The sequence below is a fragment of the Thermobia domestica genome, chromosome 1, assembly GCF_964235325.1.
Source record: "Thermobia domestica chromosome 1, izTheDome1.hap1.1, whole genome shotgun sequence".
NCBI lineage: Eukaryota > Metazoa > Arthropoda > Insecta > Zygentoma > Lepismatidae > Thermobia > Thermobia domestica.
In genome coordinates, this window is record NC_137454.1 from 386,597,476 (window position 1) to 386,620,257 (window position 22,782).

Sequence of the window (22,782 nt, forward strand, 5' to 3'; positions counted from 1 at the left end):
TGTAGCGTGATTAAATCTTCACTTCACAAGCGATCACATTAACTTAATGCCATTTTCATGCTCTGGATTATCTTTGTGTCTAAATCGCTTTGCTGATATATTCGTAGATAAAGTGCTTTTCCCTTGGTAGACATTTTAGAGGCTTCGCCATGACGCCTTCAAGTGACGTTACAATGTAAACACATATTGTTTGTTGTTTTTAATTATATTTTACATTAGGTTGTTCGTTGTATATCGGACCATTTGCGATTCATCTGCTGTATCATGCTGGAACTATGGATTTGCTGGCGGGAACAATGTTGTGTCTGAGCTTGTAGGTGCGTGAGTGTTATCAAATGGCACCGAAAATCAACCGGTATTGGGCGGATTACGTAATGGCCCTTTCAATGCTACGTTTTTGTACATACGCATTGTGAAACAGTGTCGAAAGAATGGGTTAATACTCCAAGTGACAACTGCGAAAGATATTATGGCCCATTAAACACAACAGGCTCCCCTTGCGAAACATTCACCCACGAAAACATCAGGAGAAGGGTTGCAAGCAAAGTGCTAAGGGGGATCCGTCGATTGGCGTGCCAAGAAAATCCCCTGACGCAATTGATAGGGGCCAAGATTCCACCTCGCACTATCAACTGTGAACAAAATAATTCCGAGTGCCTTAGGTTGAAGTGTGCAGAAGGCATGTGCACTGCTACCACGTTACATTGCCGAACATAAGACGAACTACAGGAAACTGTATGAAAAGTACCTGGCGGGTTCCAAACGAAAGAAAGTAGTCACAATAGATAAATCATATGTCCATCTCACTACCGGTGGCAACATTCGGGCGATCACATCGTGACACGGACGGTAAGGGACGAAGCAACTTTGTTCGTAGTGCAGGGAAAGTTTCTCTCGTGGCTTTGTGGTTGTTACGGCACACGTATGAGGATAAGTTGATGATACGCAAGGTGAACAAAATCGTAAAGGTGAATGCAAGATACTTCCAACAATCCATATTGACACCTATCTATCGGAGAGACATTCCACAATTGTATGGAATGGACACGAACTAGGTGATGATCCATATAGACAAAGCTTCGATTCATACCGCCAGAATATAACTACGTTTTTATCAGGAAGTGGCAGAAAAATTAGGAATTCAAGTCATTCAATTTGAAGACATTTCTGTGGAAAGCCCAGATGCCAGTCCAATGGATTTTTGCGTATTTGGACTGTTGAAACGGCGTCTTCAGCATTGTCACCAGCGCACCCTGGATGGTCCATGAAAAGCTTGCATGCGCCGGAGCTTGCTGCAATGGAAACTCCGATGTTGTATGATATTCCATAACGGTGGAGATCCAATAGAAAATAATCGTTAGTGGTGGCGCAGTTTCTATCAAGGTGAGTACCCGTCAAAAATGGTCGGATATAAAGCGAACAACCTTCTGTATTTATTTTTAAAGTTCCAATGTAAACATGCCACCTAACCTAACTTTCACAAGTGGTCGTAAGTAGACTACTAACTGTAAATAAATAAATAACATTAAAAGCCTTACCTCAAACCTTCTCTGCCTTCTTTCCTCGAGAAGTATCATACAATTTCAACAACTCCATTGCCTCTTGTGCTTGTCTCTTTTCATCTAAAAACCTCCCGCTGGCTTCTTTCAGCTGCTGAAGAAATGCTTTATCAGGTACAATGCCTGTCAGACTCTCCGGATCCATTTCACTCAGAAGTTCCAGTTCTTTTCCCCCAAGCATCGATAGCTGACATAAATCTTGGTGAAGTCTATCAACTAGCGCCTCCAACTCTCGTTTCATTCCTTCGTTTGGACCATCTGGATCGTCTACAACAATCCTGTAACTAAAAGAAAAAATGTATATTAGTGATCGAATTCATGTACAAAGAATAAACTATCCACTTTCACTCTAGCTATAGTCAGCGGGAATAGCAATGGACTAATTTTCACATTCGGCTCTTACAATTAATCTTATCGGCGAGTTTTCAATACGGCAACAAAGACATAGCAAAATGAAGCTCAGAAATCCTAGTTGAAGTTTAAGAGTCTGCCTTAATAAAAATAATACAAAATTTACGATTTTTCTTTTGGTTGTTTTTTATAAGTGAAAGGAGATAATGAAATGCAACTTCCCACAATCATAGCTAATGTTATTCTACAACAGAAAATATGAACCTGAAGAATTTTCAGTGTTGTCATCCATAGAAATTACAGTGTTGCCAGAAAAAATATTCTTCCAAAATCTAAGTTGAAACAGCAACTAGAGGAACGAACTCAACTGCATTTGATTACGAATCAAGTTGTTCTGGAATCCTGTGAACTACTTTTTAAATAATAGTTGTATTTAGTTTGTAATAAATAACATGTTAAACATACAGTTATTAAAATTAAGTAATAGTGTTATTTAAAAAGTAGTTCACAGGATTCCAAAACAACATGATACGTAATTAAATGTAGTTGAGTTTGTTCCTCTAGTCGCTGCCTTAACTTAGAATTTGGGGAAATTGTTATTCTGGCAACAATGTAATTTCTATGGATGACAACACTGAAAATTCTTCAGGTTCATACTTTCTGTTGTAGAATAACATTACCTATGATTGTGATAAGTTGCATTTCATTATCTCCTTTCACTTATGAAAAACAACCAAAAGAAAAATGGTAAATTTTGTGTTATTTTAAATATGGTAGGCTCTTAAAAGCAGAATTTAAACAGCATCACATGCTCCCATAATTGTAAACATGCCTTCTAATATGGATCAAGTGTTATAACAAAGAAAACAAATGTAAAGTTTTTCTTTATACTAAAGAGGAACCAAAGGTTGACTCTCTGAAAAATAACGCATTTTTTATGATTAACATTATTCACTTAGTTTCTTCGTAAGATATTCACTAATATACCCCTTATTTAATAACTCTTAGTAAATACATGATGACTGAAGTAAGTAATTACTCAATCTACCGACCGTTACTACAGTTAAATTTGGGAAACTTAGAACCTTTATTACTGGGAATCTTGTCCTCCAACATTATCTCTTATGAGTAGGATATCGGTTATTTCAACCTGTTACATAAAAAATTCAATAAGTGAGATACTTCTATAAATGGGATTAAGTTGGTTTTCGATTCCACTTATCCAGGTTTCTAAAAGGTGTCCCAATGAGAGCGACGGATTTAATATGCTTAATTGAACTTTTTTTTTTTTTTTTTTAAAAAAAAAAAAGAACAATCGCATATATTTTTACATCATTATAACGCGTAAATGTTCCGATTTAATTTTACACAATATGCCTTGTGATCCGGTTTGGTAACACGTTCTTATAAGTAACCGTGTGATGTGGATTTTGGGTTGCTAGAGTGATAGGGTCGTACTTCTTGCAAGACGAAGATAGGAATATCGTGACATTTAACAGAGAACGGTATCGCAATATTGTTACCAGTGTTTTGTGACTGCATTTGAACAGAATTGATATTGAACGCAACTGGTTTAAACAAGCTGACGCAGCGATTGCCTTGCTGCTTGAGAAATTCCTAGGCCAAGTTTTCTTTTGACGTGATGGTCAGAGCTGGTGAGCTAGGGCATCTGACCATACTCCTTGCCACTAAATCTGTTGAGGCTTCTGAAATCTTAAGGGTCTACGCAAACAAACTCTAAACAGTGCGAGAACTTAAAGAAGAAACTGAACGTAAATGAAATATTTCAGTTTAACGTCCTACGATTACGCACTTTAGGCTAAGGGAGACGATGATTAAGAGGCCTCATCACTGCGAAATTAAAATACCACTAATTTTACAATAATTATGTGATATCTTCAAATAGGTAAAAGATAATCGAAAAGTGGAACAAGACCTCCCTAGACAACATTATTTTGCGTGAGATACCGTTATCAGGACACATTTATCTGCTTTCAATTTCCAGCCATTTAGAAAATCGGCATTTATTTTCGCGTTTCTATATAACTGTATACGGAAAGCTACTAGGTGACTCGTGATAATGGTAACTCATGCAAAATAACATCGTCTAGGGAGGTCTTGATCCACTTTTCGATTATCTTTTATATATTTGAAGATATCACATAATTATTGTAAAATTAGCGGTATTTTAATTTCGCAATGATAGGGACTCTTAAGGCAAGTGAATGATGATGGAAGAATTGGTGGAATGAGATATTTTCTCTTCCCTTATAAAATGAAATCTTTCAGTTTAACGTCCAACAGTTATTCCCTATAAAAAAGTGGGAGGAAACGGGAGTAACCAGAGGAAACCCACCGACACGAGGTTGTCCACCACAAACGTACTTGGCCGGGGATCACACCAAAGATAAGTGCTCTACCACTAAGCCACTGTGTTCCCTGAAATTGAACGTGTTATCAGCTACATCAATGAAAGAATATGTGCAAAATTATAAATTTAATCGAGAGAACGAGGCCCTGAAGAGCAACTCGTAGGGGACATTTGCCGAATGACACCTTTGATTTTTAAATCGAAATATTTATCCATTGTAATCACGCAAAAACATTTATCATTTTATAAATATACAGTATTTTTTTTTTAAAGATTTTAAATCATTCGCTCTTATTAGGACATCATCTACTTAAAAGATAACATTTGCTAATTTCATCTAATGATGACTATTGATAAATTTGCCATCATTAGTGTGATATATATATGATATTCAGCAAAATATTTTCACAAGCGTCAAAGATGGTTCATAATTTTTCTTCACGAAACTATCTAATTTGCAATTTATCTTTGCTATTGTTAATTAATGAAGAAAAGTAATGGGAATGAATAAACTATAGCGAACAGGTATCATAATAAATTATTCAAGTAATTTACTGTGTTTACTCGCGTAATAGTCGCAGTCTACGGGATTTTTGTCATTGTAAACGAGACTTTCTTCGAAATTGCTGATGTTGCGCGAGTCGGAGCAACAGTAACAAAGAGAAAATCCAGTTGCAAAATAAAGCGTCCATTTCTCGAAATTTTAGGAAAGTGGATAGTACACAGTTGGTCTTCGACAATATCTGATACCGTGTCAAAAGGCTTCAAAAAGCCCGGCACTGAGTTGGACGGAATTGAAGATGATGGCCTGTGGAACAGTTACCCAAATTCGATCAGATGCAGATATGACAGAAAGTGAAACTTCGCATGAGAGTGAATAGTGTGCCTTTCGCATGTATGGACAGCTCGGACACTTCTTGTGCGTGTGAGTTTCTTGTTTGTGGTGTTACGTAGTTGTTATTCATGTGTTTCTCGATTATGTAAATACATCGTTCTTTTGTGCCAATGCCAAGATTTTTTTTTTGTCTTCCATGGATCGGTAAGTAACGAGTTTAATTTTTACAAGTTTTAATATTTTACCGTTAGTAGGCTAAATTTTATTTGTTATGTTGACACAATGTTGTATGTATCAAAATTCGAAATTGTTTCATTGTAGTGATAATTGAATGGCAGCTTTCCTCGCTTGATAGTCGTAGTTGGATTTTCGTGTTAAAAAGTTGGTACAAAAAGTGTGACTATTATGCGAGTACACAGGTAATCATTTGTGAAAATAAGAAGAATAAAATAAAATTCAACAATCAAAACAAAACTTTTCGTTGTGAATACTCCGCCTATTTTCACATGTTATAGGTCTCTTTTCCTGTAGTATGAGTTGTAGCCCAACTTGAAATAAGCAATGCCAATTGAAGGTTTATTGTCCTACGAAAACGCCTGAGTGCACACTATTACATAGTTAAAATATAATATATTTTTCTTTTATTTCTTCCCATGTAATACGTCCCGTTTTTCCGAATTTCTAGTGCTTATCAAAATGTTATAATATTTTAGGGAAGTATATCTGTGTGTAACGAAACAACTAAGGACTGTGGGAAACGCACGTAAACAGAAATAAAATGACACAGGCTTTTTAATTTATGTACGTGCATTTTTTCCATCAAAACTACACCAGACGCAGCCATAGGTAGTGGTAGTTTAAGAGAATAAATCTCTAAAGTTAATCTATCGATACCTACATCTAATGGTAAGAGTCAACATTTTTTTCTTCCTGTTCCTAATCTTACAGTTGTGTTTCTTGTTTTCTTCCCATATCAATTTGTGAACGTTTACACTATGATAATAAAAACTATTTCTAAACTAGTTTTTATGAATTCTTTTTCTTTGGAATACACTGCTTATATCTTTGACATTTGAAACTTCGCCTATGCACAACTGAGGGCGAATGAGCTCACACGCAGTGTACGATTTAGTCTAAATTACCCCTTCCCCTTATAACTTTCTATCTGAATACATTTTAAAGAGAGACTATACCAATATGTAGAATGTAATAAACTGCACAGAATTTGAATCCAGATATTTTAAAGATTTTTACAAGAAATACTCATACAATTCTACTACAAAAATACTAACCTACGCATTTGTTCCTACAGTGATAAGTAATTTATGCTCTAAAACTTCTCTTTTATATTTCGAGTGTATATCTGTAACACACTTCCTCTGCATATTTTAAGCTAAATTCTGAAGATGTATGTTATTCACATTTTATACGGAGTATCTCAGTAGCACTCATTAACTTTAATTTAATCTATAACAGATCTTCAAATGTAAAAAACACAAGAAGCCATGTACTTTACATTTTTAAAAAAATTCTTTTTTAACCTTTTTCACCCATCCATATTTCTTTTCCATGTTTTAAATTCACTTCGAATTGTTTTAAGCTGACGATGAAAACCGGGTTTTCCGAAAGCGCTTCTTAAAGGAATACTTTGGTCTGTGGTGAGTACAAGCGTTCTATTAATTTTTTTTCTATATATAATCACCGTTCACAATACACAGTGATATAGAAAGAACAAAATCTATCGCTACTTAAGAATTTTTATCTAAGTTATTATATTAAAATGACAACAACATTAAAGAACATTTTACAACAGAAAGCCGTTAAACATTTCTACAAAAGTAATGTGCAAATACATTAATTCCTTGCCGAGGTAGATAAATGTGCATGAAATACCAATGCTATTTTAAAATTCTAGCAATACGAAAACGCCCATGATGTTTCACCTTCAAAGAATATCTGAAATTATAACAAGAGTACAAGATGCTAAATAAAAAATACTGCAAGTTGTAGCAGAGATTCAGGGATATTCTGAAGCCTATTTCTCGAAACAATTACATATTGCAGAATACACACACATATTACATTTGTATATACCATGAAATCATGACAATTTAAAGGTGTCCGCATTAATTTTTAAAAATAACTTTTATTATTATTCTAGAATATCTGCTTCATGATATTTTATGACTTGTAAGAAACATTTTACAAGACTTGTTGCTTTGAGAAATAGGTCATTGGAAAGCGAAACTTAATACGTCATACGAAGTGTTAATCTCTTCTATACAAGAATATATTAGTCTCCAATTAGTTTACGACGACTCAGACCGTCTAACATCATTCACGAACCCCTTCAAATCTTCAATATTCAAATACTTTACACTCATTAAACCTCTAAGTAAAACACTATAGATACAAACGAAATTTAATATTCACAGAATTCTATTTCATTCTGATACACCTCTATAGTATTCAACAGTTCCACAGTGTACGGTATTTTCTTTTTACCTTACATCGTCATACGGATCTGGATGTGTAAAAGAATTAAGAATATATAAAAATTCTCATACATCAAAATTTTCCAAACACAAAATCTGCGAACTGTTTCGAGGGACCTCCTCACTTCTTCAGCACATCTGAAGAGAACTTACACTACATGGAAGACATGGTGTATGAAATTCTCTGCTAATCCTTTCTATAGAATAAAAGTGACTAGATTGAGTAAGATTTCTACGTTATTTGCGATTTTGAACTAAATATTCCTTTAACGGTTTTCGAATCACTCAGCAAACTGAGGAAGAGGCAAGGAAAATTAACTCGCACAATTTGTGTATTTTAACGTTAGAGAATTTTTATTTATTGTTAATAAACACGCATCCCATCGTATTTAGTAGTTAAGTCTAAGAGAATTCTTTTAATGCACCATTTCTCTTCGGCAATTTCCCATTTTATGTCTCTTTAGGTGGTGTGAACAAAGGGAACACTAAGGCATCACCACCACCTGGCCTCTTGCAGACCACGCTTCAATTCACTTAATTGAACAATAGTATTCGCGGGCGTCGTCCTGGAACATACATTGTGATCCATACACACAATTACACTCGTCGAGTGCAAACTTTAAACTGCTAGCAGCATAAACTACACAAACACTAAGAACGACCTACGTCGGCGCGCTAGGATCTTCAAAGTAAGGTCGACTTGCCCTCTAGAGCAGACATGTCAAACTCGCTGACCGCAGTGTCCCTAGGTTTTTCCCAACTCAACTGTAAAGCAAAAGTTTGGTGAACTTTGACGGTTCCCAGAAATCTTTAAATTTGTATCATACATGATTTTCATATTCGGTAGTACGTATCAGTGTGAACAACTTTTCGCACCTCTGATACGGAACAAGCTCCTAGCGAGATTCAGTTACCATTCATCTGACTTTCGTTCTGAAAATCACAAGTACGAGCAGTATGTCTTCACACATCCGAAAGCTAGTTGCATAAAAGCAGGTGTCGGGAAAGAAACTATAGGTATCCATCTACTGTCCGGATTTCCTTATATTCTTTCTACTTATTAGAGTACTCTAATACGAAGTAAAATACTGTGTGTATACTCACTTTTTAAGTACATTATTAAGCATGACAATTCCTTTTTTTTTTTTTTTTTCCTTGCGGACCGCCCGATAGCATACTGATAGCTATTTGTTCTACTTGAAATACTGAATTTGACATGCCTGCTCCACAGACACACATTTCTCTGGCGGAAATTTCGATCGAATCAAATGTTGTTTTCCAAGCGTTCTCAAATGAGTTTCTCACATTCTACATATACCAAGCATTCTTAAGATATCATAGTAGCAGCACTTGAAACTGTACCTAGCAATCATTACGTTTAAAACTTTCGTGAATTTCCAATGAAAAAATGTTACGTTTTAGTGGTATAAACGCCATCATATACTATTTGACAATACTACATACGAGAAGTTTATTTAAAAAAAAACAAATAAAGAAGTCTTGTTACAAGTAAAAGTTATTTTTTAACACACTCCTATTTTCTAGTGAAAAATTTCGTACATATCTAGACCAAGCTAAGAAGTACTATTTTTCAATGCGTCATATATAACGATCACCATACATTGTGTGTGATTTAGAATTTATTCAACACATACACTTTCAACTTAATTTATTTTATATATATATATATATATTACAATAATGCCAGTAAATAATGTTAGAATATTTGCATCTAGTTCTGATTTTCTATCAATGCTCTAATTACTACATGCACACTAAAATGGAAATACAGTAGACCCCGAGTATCTGGCCAAATATGACGAAAGGGTAGGAAGAATAACAAAAACGCCGGATAGGCCGGAGTTGTATGAACTCATTTCTTTATGAACATTAAGCATACCCTAAGAACAATTTACGAATACAGTACTGTACAGTTGTAATAAGGAACAGCGGCAAGTGTACTGTATTGAGGTCCTTTACACACTGACGAGACCATGAGCAAGAAGCAGAACGCTGCTCTTTTCCTGTCATAATTTGTATTTTGCACACGACACGTAGGAGGATCGTAGCAGACACCCGCTTCAAAGCCTTGGCAATGTTGCCAATGCAACGCCTTGCTTTCCTCATTTAATTACGATAATAGAAAACTAGGCCGGATAGTCGCGAGTTGGATAATCGGGAGTCTACTGTAATATTTAAACTGTCACTTAGGAGCAAATACTGTCTATGTTCTGGTGCTCCAGTCTCCATGCTCGTGTTATCCCCGGTGATAACATTTCAGTTTCTTAAATATATCTACAACTATCGAAGAAACACAAGTTAATTATCATAATTAATTACAATAATTCATATATCTTTAGTCCAATAGCAAACAATTTTTTATTACTTCCATTTCTTAACTACAATATTATGCACGAGCAGCCTTTTAAAAGCTATAATTAGAAATAATTGCTTAAAAATGAGGGGAAAAAAAAGAGAAAGAAAATTCTCTCAAGTTTTACAGAAATCTTTCCATTTTTGACTCATCTATATACGAAGGAGGATCAGAAACTAAGGTAACAAGGCTAATATTTCTGGAGTTTCGTCTGTTGTAGAGGAATGAGGAGCGTGTGGTCATTTTAACACATGGAGCTGGCAACTGTGCAAAGTTTCAGCACCCGCAACCTACGACACTAGTTGCAGGTAAACACAAATTGCGACTCGTCACCAACGAGGACGCAATGACCGTCTCAGCACGGCATCAACAGATCTGAACACAGCTCACGTGGAGGAGCTGATTCAGGATAACAGGAGGATCATGTTACGGCATTTCACATGTTCCCGCACTTGAAGGAGCACCTAGGAGCCCGTCGCTTCACTTCAGACGAAGAGGTGGAACACTTCGTGACAACACGCCAACACAGGATTTTTACCAGGAGGGAACCTTCAAACTCATCCCACGATGCCACAAGTGCCTCAAACACATGGAGACTATGTCGAAAAATAATCTAATGTATGTATTATCTATTGGCTGTATTGGTTATATGAAATAATATACACATGTTCCCTGCAGGTTTTGAAACCTTATTTTCTGATCACCTCCAGTATTTAAATTTGACGCTGTTTAATCTAACAAAACGTTACGTTTATTTACTTATGTGAATTAGTTTTAATTGTGTATGCGTTCTGATACGCAAGGATAATACAGTAAACTAATAAATATAATCTCGAAGGAGAGTTCGAACATTCAGCAAGCATATCTTACACACAGACAAGTTAATCATATTCTGGATCTAATTTCACTACAATACCACATTCCCTGATAATGGTAGAAAAATATTACACGGTTCAATGAGGTGTCTTGTGTTCTTTAGCGCATAGTATACTGTATTTTGTTTCACTACTTGATCAAATTATTCAGAAAAACTTAAACGATCGGAATTGCCTCAGGGAACACGTATGATCGGCTATATATAGCAGCAATTATTTTCATCTTAATTATGCAAAAGAAAGCAAAATAATCATTTAACAATGTATCTTGATTCCTTTGTTTCCCAAGAAATAGCTTAGCAATTCGAATTTCGTGCATATGTATGAATCAACTTCGAAATAGTAAAAAAAGAAACAGAGATACATCACTAGGATGCACTCAACAGTCAGAAGAGCACACTATATTTCAATGGGACGATTTCATTCCAACAAGAGCACAATTGCAACAAAATGCAAGGACTATGCATTATACAAACACCTAATTCCTTTAAAAGGCATGCCAAAATGACTAGCATTAACTGGTTATGCTATCCTTATTAGTTCAACAGATAATTTTTTGGTTTCTTACAGAATAAAAGGAAATTTAATCATCAACAGAGAAAAATGAAATCTGTTAATATTTTAATACGTATGTTCCTTTTCTTCAGGAACTAGATTCCGAAATTAAAAATAATTAGAATGATGAAGGAGAAACTGAAATCCGAAATTTCCGGATGATAAAGGAGGAGGAAATATATTGTGTAAGCTGAAATTTATGTTACAACAGGTATAGATAGAAATATTCCATTATACAGGATGACGCGGAGCCGATTGACACAATTCAAAGTTGAATATTGCGCAGGCACGATAGCTTGGACTGAGTTGCATGTGGGAGATGGAAAGCGTATAGGATGCCATTTTATACGAATCCCATAACAGTTACCATGAACAATGTGTTTTCTGTATCCGACGAATTGCAAAACGAAGTCGTCATTAAAGTGCAGCGATTGTCCAGGCATTTCATCCTTACCTGACATTACTCTAAAGGTCCATTGTAACTGTTGTAGCGTTCTTATGAAATGCCATTCTATCCACTGTCCATCCGCCAGCCACAACCCACTCCAAGCTATCGCACCTGCGCAATAATCAACTCTGAAATGTTGGCACCGCGGAGGCTCAGTGGTAGAGCGTTCACCTCTGGTGTATGGGGTCCTTGGTTTGATTCCAACTCGCGCCAAATGAGCTTTGTGGTGGACAAACACTGTGTGCGTGGGTTTTCTCGGTTCTTCCGTTTTCTCTCACTTTTTTCATTCCACCATTTCATTCATTTCTTATCATCACCGTCTCCTTTAGTCTAGCCGGCATAAGCATCGGATGTAAAACAAAGATTTCAATTCAACTTTGAAATGTGTCAGTCAGCTCCGCGTCAACCTGTATATCAATTATCACTCACAACTAATGACATTCTACTACAGGGATAACTACAGGGGTAAGCCTGGAATTCTAGCTAACAGAAACAAACTCCCCTGGGTAAACTATGAACATCTGAAGCATGATCTTTAAATTGGAGCTTTCATACGAAGCCTCCGCAGTTGCTGCCCTTGTCTGCTCTAGCGCAACCGTCTCGAGCAACTCTCAGTATCTGCCACTCGTAAAAAAGCATTGTCTGATATGGGATCTTTCGCACGGGAACATAGTGGCCGCCATCGCAAAAAGTTGGATTACTGATCATAGATGAAACATGCCCAATTGTTTATCGCTTAAAATTTACCTTATTCTACACCATATACTGGAGTTCTCGACTATCTTAAAACAACTATACACTATTCCTATATTTTGTGTTAAAATGAGGTATCATCTCTGTGATGAATGCATAAGATACCAGGAAGAGATTGTCTGCTTTTTTATATTACTACCATCTTCCAAATTATCTTTATAATCCTGATCTTTCTGTAACGTAAAACATGCCCTTGAGAGCTAACTAGTTGTCTTATTTTGTTTTGTTCTTTGTACATTAATCATCCGATTTTCAGCTATCCCTGTTTGCCAAATAAAGTATTTTCGGATTTGTGTTATTTTCGGATTATTAATATTATTCAACCACTAAGAAAAGAAGTCAAGGAGGGGAATATGTTGTTGACAGAATCAAACATACATTGATATAATTCCTTGTGGCTAAGTGATTAGAACTTTGCTGCCTGTGCAAGACGCCGGGTTTGATTCCCGGTTTTGGGTACTATGGTTCGAATTAAAACCGTGGATCTACGGCCTAGTAGCCTAGGTGCTATATCTTATGTGTCTTGGCAACCTTGTCACATTACCGAGAAGAAACGTGGATGTTGAAAGATAATAATAATAATAATAATAATAATAATAATAATAATAATAATAATAATAATAATAATAATAATAATAATAATAATAATAATAATAATAATAAAAATGTCGGTGTCTGCTATCAGTTCCTTAGTTCATATTTCCGTTTATACTACTGAAATGGTTGTTAGTATTTACGTTGAGGTCAGGAGTAACCCGTGAATTCATAGCGTGTAGGATGAAAACTAAACACAAGCAAAAATTAAAGACTTGAAATGTAACTTAAAAGTTAATTTGCAGATAGTTCGTTAGCAAGTCGTTTCAATTAGAAAGTAAACAACTTACCGTTTCATCTCTACACATATTATATTCTTTCACAAATTTTCGATTCCTACTAGGCCGTTTGAGATCATGTTTACGTCACTCAAATTAAAAAAGAAGACAAATCACTGAATTAAAGAAACAAAGAGTAATTTACAAATTAAAAGCATGTTTAAAGAATGCTGTACCGAAATGGCTTTAAACAATGAGTTTAAACAACATTTCCTCTCAGAAAAGAGAAAAAGGGACTTCATTGCGACTTTAATACGGGAAACCAGGACAGTTCAATTTCCTGGTGAGATTACACGTGGTTCTAATTACCCATTTAACTGTAGATTTATTTTTATATTGCCTCCGTGCTAATATTTACCTTAAAAGTATGCAAACATGAATTTGTTTTTTAACATGCGTATATATATATATATATATATATATATATATATATATATATATATATATATATATATATATATACACACAGAAATTTGGTGGAAAAAGCATTATCATGAAATCAAATGAAATGAAATCTTTAAGTTTTACGTTTCACGATTATGCAGGCTAGGCTAAAGGAGTCGGTGATGATGAGAAATGAATGGAATGGTGGATTGAAGAAAGTAGGAGGAAACGGAAGAACCCCGAGAAAACCGGTACACACTGTTCACCACAAGGTCCATTTGGCGCGAGCTGAGATCTAACCAGGGACCCCAAGCACCAGAGTGAACGCTCTACTACTGAGCCACCGCGGCCCCCAGAAAAAAAAAAAAAAAAAAAAAAACTTCATCGCGACATTAATACGAGAAACCAGAACAGTTCAATTCCTGGTAAAACTATATGAGATTCTAATTCCCCATTCAACTGTAGATCTATTTTTAGATAGCCTCGGTGCTGAAATTGGATGTTAAACAAACAACAGTACTATTTATCTTAAAAATATGCGAACATGAATTTGTACTCTTACATACGTACTGTATATACACATACAGATTTGGTGAAAAAAAAAGCATTGTCATGTCACTATATATATACACACACGAAACCTACAAAATAAAGTGAGTCCGCATTCTAACTCTTGCTAGTTCTGTCCACGACGAAAAGCACATTTTCTTTTCTAGATTACAGAGACTTTGGAAAAACCAATTTTACGCAAAATCACGCCTATAATGAATTTTGTTTTATAGATCCAAATTACAGAAATATTAACTGTAAACAACACTTGGTCTATCATACAAAGGAAATGTAAAATTATTTTTAAATCATGATTTTATACAAACAGATGATACGCTAATACTAGTATTTGTATTAAATTTTCTCCTCTACAGAAGTTTTTCGTGTCTGCAGAACATTTGAAAATAAACGCTTACAACTAAACCATATAAGTACACGATACTACTTTTATGTAATCTTTTCTCTCTAAAAAGTGTTAAACCATAGTAAAGTATGAGGCCAAGAACAGAAGCCTTTAGGTGCTGGTAGGAAAAAGGCGGAGTTTGATTGGTCAATGGCAACGTCCAATCAGCGTCAGTTTGTGGCCTCAATTGTGATTGGCTGGTTGACTGGGTTGGTTAGCAAGCCCTGATTGGTTGTTTCGTATACGTTCTCTTCCAATAAGGGAAAGCCATGTTTGGTTGAGTTGAAGACCAGTATCCCTATTGAGGTTGTTGCCTTCTAGTATTGCTATTACTTCCTTTTCTTTTCTTTTCCAGTAGCCTGAATACTTTGCTATCAACGTTGTTCTAGAGAAAGAGATGACGTGTCTCTCAGTTATGCCTGATTTTTTGCCAATCCTGATTTTCCTGCTCGCTGGCGTTTGATGTAATGGAATGTTCTTTTAGTCGAATTTCAATTGAGCGTCTAGTCTGTCCAATATAGGCTTTCCCACATTCACATGTAATAAGGTATACTCCCAGTATCTTAAATCCTAAATCACCTTTCACTGGACACAACAACACCCTGAGTTTGGCAGGAGGTTTATGGATAGTCTCTACTCCATGTTTTCGTAGGATTCTGCTGAGTTTTCCTGAAAGCTGGCCCATGTATGGAAGGCAGGAAGTTCCTCTTCGTTCTTTTTCTTTTGAATTGGATTGCTTCGTGGTGATCCTTTTTAGGCTCCTTCTTATGTCTGTATCGCTGTAGCTATTGTGTTGAAAGGTGGTCTTCAGATGTTGGAGTTCGGCCTGTATGCTTTCTTCATCTGATACGGCAAAGGCTCTACTTTTGGTCTCTCACACTTTAACCTGAAGACGAGAACAATGTCTCGAATGACGTGGAATCCAACTATATTCATGACGACACTAGGAAAGCTTCAGTTCTTATTTCGCACACACTTATTTCAGTTACCAAAATTACGAGTAAACTCAGTAATAGTTGTGACAAAATAATGGAACACAGTAATAAAGTTTCACAGTAACGTCGTAATCAAATCTCTCTTCACGAAACCTACAATATTTATTTAGCTTATTTCAATACGAGGAATTAGGCGTCAAATTCGCTTAATATTTCATAGTGCATCCAGAATACTTTTCTCAGCTACTTTATTAATTGTAAAACGAAAAATGTATATGTAATATGAATAAATATTGTTGGAGAATTAGGGTCACACACGAGCATTTGCTTATGCGAATCCTCCTTTGCTTCTTTTAATAAACAATTCACTACTGTAATATTTTGTAGACAAAAAAAAAAAAAAAAAAAAAAAAAAATCCTATTTATACATTAATTTCACGGAAAACTCTTGAGGATAGTATACTAAGCCAGACAGGTATGTTCAACTGACCATGTCGGTTAGTTTCTAATGTAGAAATAATTACCTAAAATCCTCACTCTTCGCACTGGAACCCCTCCCTCTTAGGATACGTATGGGGGATGAATTTGAACTTCAACGGCATTAGAAGTGTCACTATTTGTATTGGCGATCCCGAAAACTACTATCGGTTGATTATTTTTACATGTCACCTCTTCCCCCAACTCTCATATCCATGGGGGGAGAGGGTGAATCTTATCTTAAACGGCAGCGGGAACGTCACTATTCATCTCAGCTATCCCTAATATCAATCATTTTCGATTATGTTTCCCTGTCTTTCTCCCACTTTGCCGAGAATGTGTTAAACAGTAAAATAGGCCAGGTGCACTTATGTACCAAACATCTTTAAAACCAGGGTAGCGGCCCAGGAAGAGTAGCCGTTAAATTTCGTTACTTCATTTCTATTTATATAGATTACTTGACAACAAATATTTAAAACGAAAATTAAATATTAATTTTATATTAGCATATCTATTAACGAAATAATTCTCTGATCATGTTTTGTACGTTGGAATCGAAAGCATAACCAGTTAAAATATATGTTGCAGATCTTCCTAATTGAACATGCAAAAAAATGCCTGTCATTTGAGATCTAGAAGCTGAATGAATGATATATATATTTGAAATAAAAAAAGTAACAATACACCTTCAACATGTAACATAAACTGCTTACCAGATTAAGGCATATGATGATTACAAAATTGTCCCAACCAAATAATACCAACTTTGGCTTAAAATAGCATGTCTACTACATTATCATTGGACCTTCTTTCAGGTACACCTAAATATGGATCCCTGTAAAATATGTAACTAAGGCATCAAGCTAATTCATTATATACCGATGTTATAAGTAAGGTTAAGTCCAGTACTGATACTAATGAGCTATCTCTAAATACAAACATAACTATTGCTAACAGTAAGGCGTTCAAGATTAAATATCGTCCAAATACTTTCTTGGGATATTCAAGAGTGACTAGAGATAGTCTGTATCGTATTTATACGATTCATACACACCCTTTGTCTAATAAGCTTCGAAACTGGTGGCATAAAGGAAAGAATAACCATAACCATGTGTTATTATTCCATATACATCACTCCTCTTTCGATGCAAGTAGTGACACGGGTGTAGAGTTGTAATATTCACTTCTGAAAGTCTTCTATGACCCTGTTCAGGTTACTGGTAACACCTGGATATCAAAAATGAAGTCAAACCTCTGATCCTTCAGTTTAGATTAAACTTTGGGAAACAGGAAGAAGTCTGCTGGGGCTAGGTCACGAGAAGAAGAGTGAGACGTCAATCAGAAAGTTGGGTCGGTACAGCCAACGAAAACGCACCTTCAGAAGTCACGCGTGAGGACGGATGCTGTGGTGGTCAACTGGAATTCTGGTTCACAAAAAATGCATACCCGAGGGTCACACAATCCCAGCAGCAGTTTACAAAGACATTCTGGATCGCTTGTTGTTGAGACTTTGACGTGTGAGACCGAAAGTTCTTGATTTTCACGAGCAGCTCTTTGTCCATGACAAAGCGTCTTCAGCAGTTTTTGGTCAAGAAACAAGCTGGCTGCACCAACCATCCTCTTATTCTTCCGACCTAGCCCCAGAAGACTTCTTTCTGCTCTTTAAGGTTAAATCTAAACTGAGGGGAAGATGTTTGACCCATTTCTAATATCCAGCAGGCTGTTACTAGTGAACTGCACAAGACAACAACACTTTTAGACAGCTCTAAACGCATGCCACTACTTATATCGAGAGAGGAGGGATGTATGTGGAATAAGAACATGTGGTTACGGTTATTCTTTCTTTTTTCTTATACCACCGGTCTCGAAACTTAGTAGACAGACTGTGTATAACCTGCAATTCTATATTTTCTTTAATTTCGTGCTAAGAAGCATAACACAATAAGGTCAATTATGTAATAAATAAATCTGTCATTAAAGGGAAAATGGGGTGAATCTTTGCACTACATCCTCCACGGGTGGCAATTAACGAAAATTCAGCGTGAAAAAACGAAGGACTGAACCGAAAATTGAACCTTGGTCCTCGGCTTACAGTGGCTAGCGGTGCGCTACCCAATATGCTACTCAACTTGCTCTCTGAATAGCCACACACATTCCACTTTTGAAGTCGGTGCACATACTTTCAGACTATAGGGACGGTACCACAAAGTCTGCTGAGATTGGACAACCCTAGAGTCTGTATTACTGAATACCAATGACGGCTAATTCGATATTATTGAAATACATAAATAAAATAATGGAAATATCGAGTTCAGGCATAATTAAAAAAAAAAAAAAAAAAAAAAAAAAATCCTAAGCTTACTCTTTAGACTAAATAAAACGAAAGATTAATGAAAGTAACTTCTTTGTGCTCCCCTATCAGGAAATGAACCCGGTACCACGTGCATAAAAAATGCACGCAGAAGCAACTACACCAATGAGAAGGACAAGCATCATTGGTGTTCACTAATATAGACACTGGGTTGTTAACGCAGAACAGGGGTTGCGATACAGTCCATGTGGTCTAGAATCAGGAAACTTTGAGTTTTCCACGTGGTCTAGATTATATGCCCTAACTTCAAGAGTTTAAGAGCTTCAGTAGCATAACGGTTAGCATGACACGGGAAACCAAACACCAAGTTCGATCCCCGGACTCAGTACTGCATTTTTTCACCCTGAATTTTCATTAAATTGCTGTATCTGCTAGAACAAGATTTGAAAATGAAAATAAAAAAAATAATACCAGAATGGCTCACTGATAAAACGCTTATCTCTCGTGCAAGAGGTCCCTAGTTCGATCACAAGCCATGAGTTTTTCCACTATCTCATTACACCAATTTTTTCCTACCCATTCGCTTTCATAAATCATCCGCCTCCTTTAGCCTAAAGGGCTTAACTTGGGACGTAAATCTGAAAAGATTTTATTTCATTTTATTCGGTAATTATTAATGGCTCTACACACACATATGAAGAATGTAGCTTCACACTTAGAACTGTATGCTTATCTTCCCAGTTTTACTTTTTGAAAATAATGAACGAAAATAGCACTTCCTTTCACTCTAATGATCGTTAAAGTTAACATCATTCAAAGTATTAAAATGAATAGTTAAAAACGTCACCTGAATACCATTCTTATACTGTCATCAGTATCGTACAGATGAAAAATATGGAATTTACAGTAAGAATTTCTCTGACATTGAGGAGGAAACACGCTTTACCGAAACCGTTTAGCAATATTTATTTATTTATTTATTGAGACATAGTTAATAAGAGTCATTGCTGAATGTTAATTTGTTTCATTAAGGAATTACAGATATATATTGTTTCGTTTTCTTTCAAGATACCCGTTTTTCAACCTAAAATTAATTTTCGTTTACCCTCTATTCTTTCCTTCCTTCCTTAATTGAAACAGATAAATATATGGACGAAGTAGTATAGCTCGACAGCAATGACTTGATGCCTGAGACTTTGAAATTGGAGGAAGGTATAAACTAATGCAACACTATTAACGCCTATTTACAACAGCTTATCTACAATGGTTCAATTTTTCTAGATATTACTTTCTTCATTTCCCTATGTGATGCTTTATTACGGTATATTTACCTATAATTCTAATTGGCCTAGCGATCAAGTCATTCTTGCCGGGCTATAGTAGACTCAGTAGCGGAGTGGTTAACGCATCGACACGGTGCGCCGAAGATCCCGGGTTTGAGTCTTGGTCCAGTCGTGCACTTTTCACTCTTTCTGTATAATTGAATTCGCACCTATAGAGGAGTTGGTGTGTTAAAAATAGGTTGTTTTCTCCATTCGTTAATATAATAATAATACATCCGTCGAAGTTGTGGTACAAACCTTGTGGGTCTGAGTTGAACGAACGCTAACTTCAAGACTGTGAGAGAGTGTGTGGCTATTCTGGGAGTGGACTAGGCAGTGTAGTGGTTACACGCCGGAGACCCCAGGTTCGAGCCTCGGACTAATGCACTTTTTCACTCTGTGTATCATAGAAATCATACCGTTCAACGTTCCGAGACCAAATTTTAAACTAAAGTTTCTAGGTAGTTCTCCAGGGGGGTTTCGAATTTTCTTCTTACTCCTAAAAATAAAAGTAATTTACTGAAGAATGAAATTCAAAATTTGCTTTTTTTCTGAGAAATGGCTCCAATGATTTTGTTTATATTTCGTAAATCAAATTTTCAGTAACGACCCCACATTGTAGTATAAGTCGTTCTTCTGGAAAAATCGGGAAGGAATAATTTATTCTTGGGGATGAGTTTGTTTTGGACGATTTTCTGAAAAACGTCTCAAGTGATTTTGTTCATATTTCATAAATAAATATGTCATTAATAATCAGACAAAATGGCACAGCTCATTTGTCCTGAAAAATATACGAGAGATGGCTTATTTTTAAGGATGAGTTTTTTTTTTTTTCGGGTGATTTCCTCGAAAACGACTCAGGCGATATGGTTCCAATTTTGTAAAAATAAATAATTTATTAATACTCGTATAATGTTCCATAAATAACTTCCATGAGAATATCCACAAGGGATAGTTTATTCTTGGGGGTGAGTGTTTTGATAATTTTGTGAAATATGACTTCTGCTTTGTTATTTTATATACAAATATCTCATTACTAAACCTAACATACGGGAAAATAAATTTTCTTAGGATTAAAAATCTACTTTTGCGGGTGAGTGTTCTTCGGGCGAAATTTTCCGAAAACGCCTTATTTTGTTTCTATTTTCCAAGAAAATGTTTCAATAATAACTGCAGCACAGCATGATTTTGTTTAAGGAATTGGAGAAAGTTTAGTGCGGTGACCCGTACCTTTATTATTATTATTATTATTATTTTAATTTTTGATAATTCTGTTTTCATCACTGTTTCTTTAGTTATGACTAGAGCCCGGAAGTTGAGAAAAATTCAACTTTTTCACGAGTGTCCAAAGACGAGGCTTAACATATGTTCATTTTGCGTCATTGTAGGACAGAAAATGGTGGATTTTATTATTATTTTTTGCCTTTTTCGGTGTTTTTGTTTATTGTGGGTTTTTTTTTTTTTAAGCTTTTCATAGGTCTTCACGTCTTTTTTTGCACTTCATCTTTCGACAATAAATTTACTGGCCACCACCTCTTAAACATCTTTTCTTTAGTAAAGAAAATTCAAAAGGTAGGACATTCTGCAACGACTGAACTGATAAGATCAGACCAGCAACAATCAGAAGTCAGATGAGGAGGCGTAACAATGTCCTCCAGCAAGGGAGGGGGAGTGAGGGGGGGAAAGAAGTTTTCTTATTTTAGTTTGTACTTCAGTTTGTGGAAGAAGGACAGACCGTTAACCTACCAGAAGCTTGTATTTCTTGAGCATTATATTCATTAAATATGTAATTCTAACTAAATTGAGTCTTATTTTTACGCCCTTTTTTTCCAGTTTTTAGGTCCTTTTCTAGATATTTTAGGTCTTTTTATAGGTCCCTTTTAGGCAATTTTTTAGGTCTTCAACTTCTGAGCCCTAGTTATGACTAAGGAACCAGCTGTAGACCGGAAAGTAGGTATTTCTAATTTTTCACAGGAATTTGAACGAAGTGTACGTGAAATGAGTAGCAAATTCTACGCAAGTGCCAACGGATTTGACGAAATGAGACTCTCTTTCTAATCCTATACTAGTGTGTGCTTACAAGAACTGCTATTATGAAGTAACTTGTTGCAAGCCGAAACTAATTGATTTCATTGACATTTTTAATGTACCTGTATACAATAATCACATGCCGAACTTTATTATATTCCTTACAACCGAAAAGACACCCAAAGTCCCGACCTCTTGTTGCATAATGATCTTAAAACTTTCAATATTGTATGTCACTAGCTCAAGTTCATCATCAGATAAGTCCTTCTGGAATTCTTACCCTCTGCAAAGATGCACTCAGTCATTCAAAATTGGATAACCAACGACAATTTAACTTTTTATTATGCTGATAGCATTACCCTGATTGGCAATCATATAGTTTTATACAATTAAATTTGAAGTCACAGCAAGAAATGGAGATATACACCTCATTTAATGATGTTCTGGGAGTGAACTAGCTAGTGCAGTGGTTAACGCATCGGCAAGGTATGCCGAAGATCTTGGATTCGAGTCCCGGTCCTCATTCATTTTTTATTCTTTGTGTGTTATATCTTCAAATAATTTTTCTTTTGCAAGATAATGCCCTATTTTGAAAGGTGAAAACTCTTCAACTGTAATCATTCTTTTACCTCTATAATTTACTAATAATTACGGATTTTTATCGTACTTTTATGTACTGTGACTTAGACCGTAAAAAAGACTAAAATTAACGACCTAAATCCTGGCTGAAAAGAACATATCCATGTTCTGGGCGAGTTTTGAATCTCCGAGTATTTTAATAATATGAAAAGTACATACATACATCTATGATTGCGTGAATTATTGTTTAATACCTCTGCAGTGTAAAATGTGATGGAGTTGTGGGTTGAAATCATCCTGACCCTA

The 22,782-nt window shown here is 35.7% G+C and overlaps 1 protein-coding gene across 1 annotated transcript in view; it reads right to left on the reverse strand.

Moving 5' to 3' along the window:
• Positions 1-22,782, reverse strand: part of LOC145665061 (DNA fragmentation factor subunit alpha-like) — a 52,880-nt gene that overhangs the window by 15,100 nt on the left and 14,998 nt on the right. Inside the window, exon 4 of the mRNA XM_081732324.1 lies at positions 1,539-1,843. Coding sequence (XP_081588450.1) covers positions 1,540-1,843 — 304 coding nt within the window. The 3' untranslated portion in view covers position 1,539. The remainder of the gene's footprint in view (positions 1-1,538; positions 1,844-22,782) is intronic.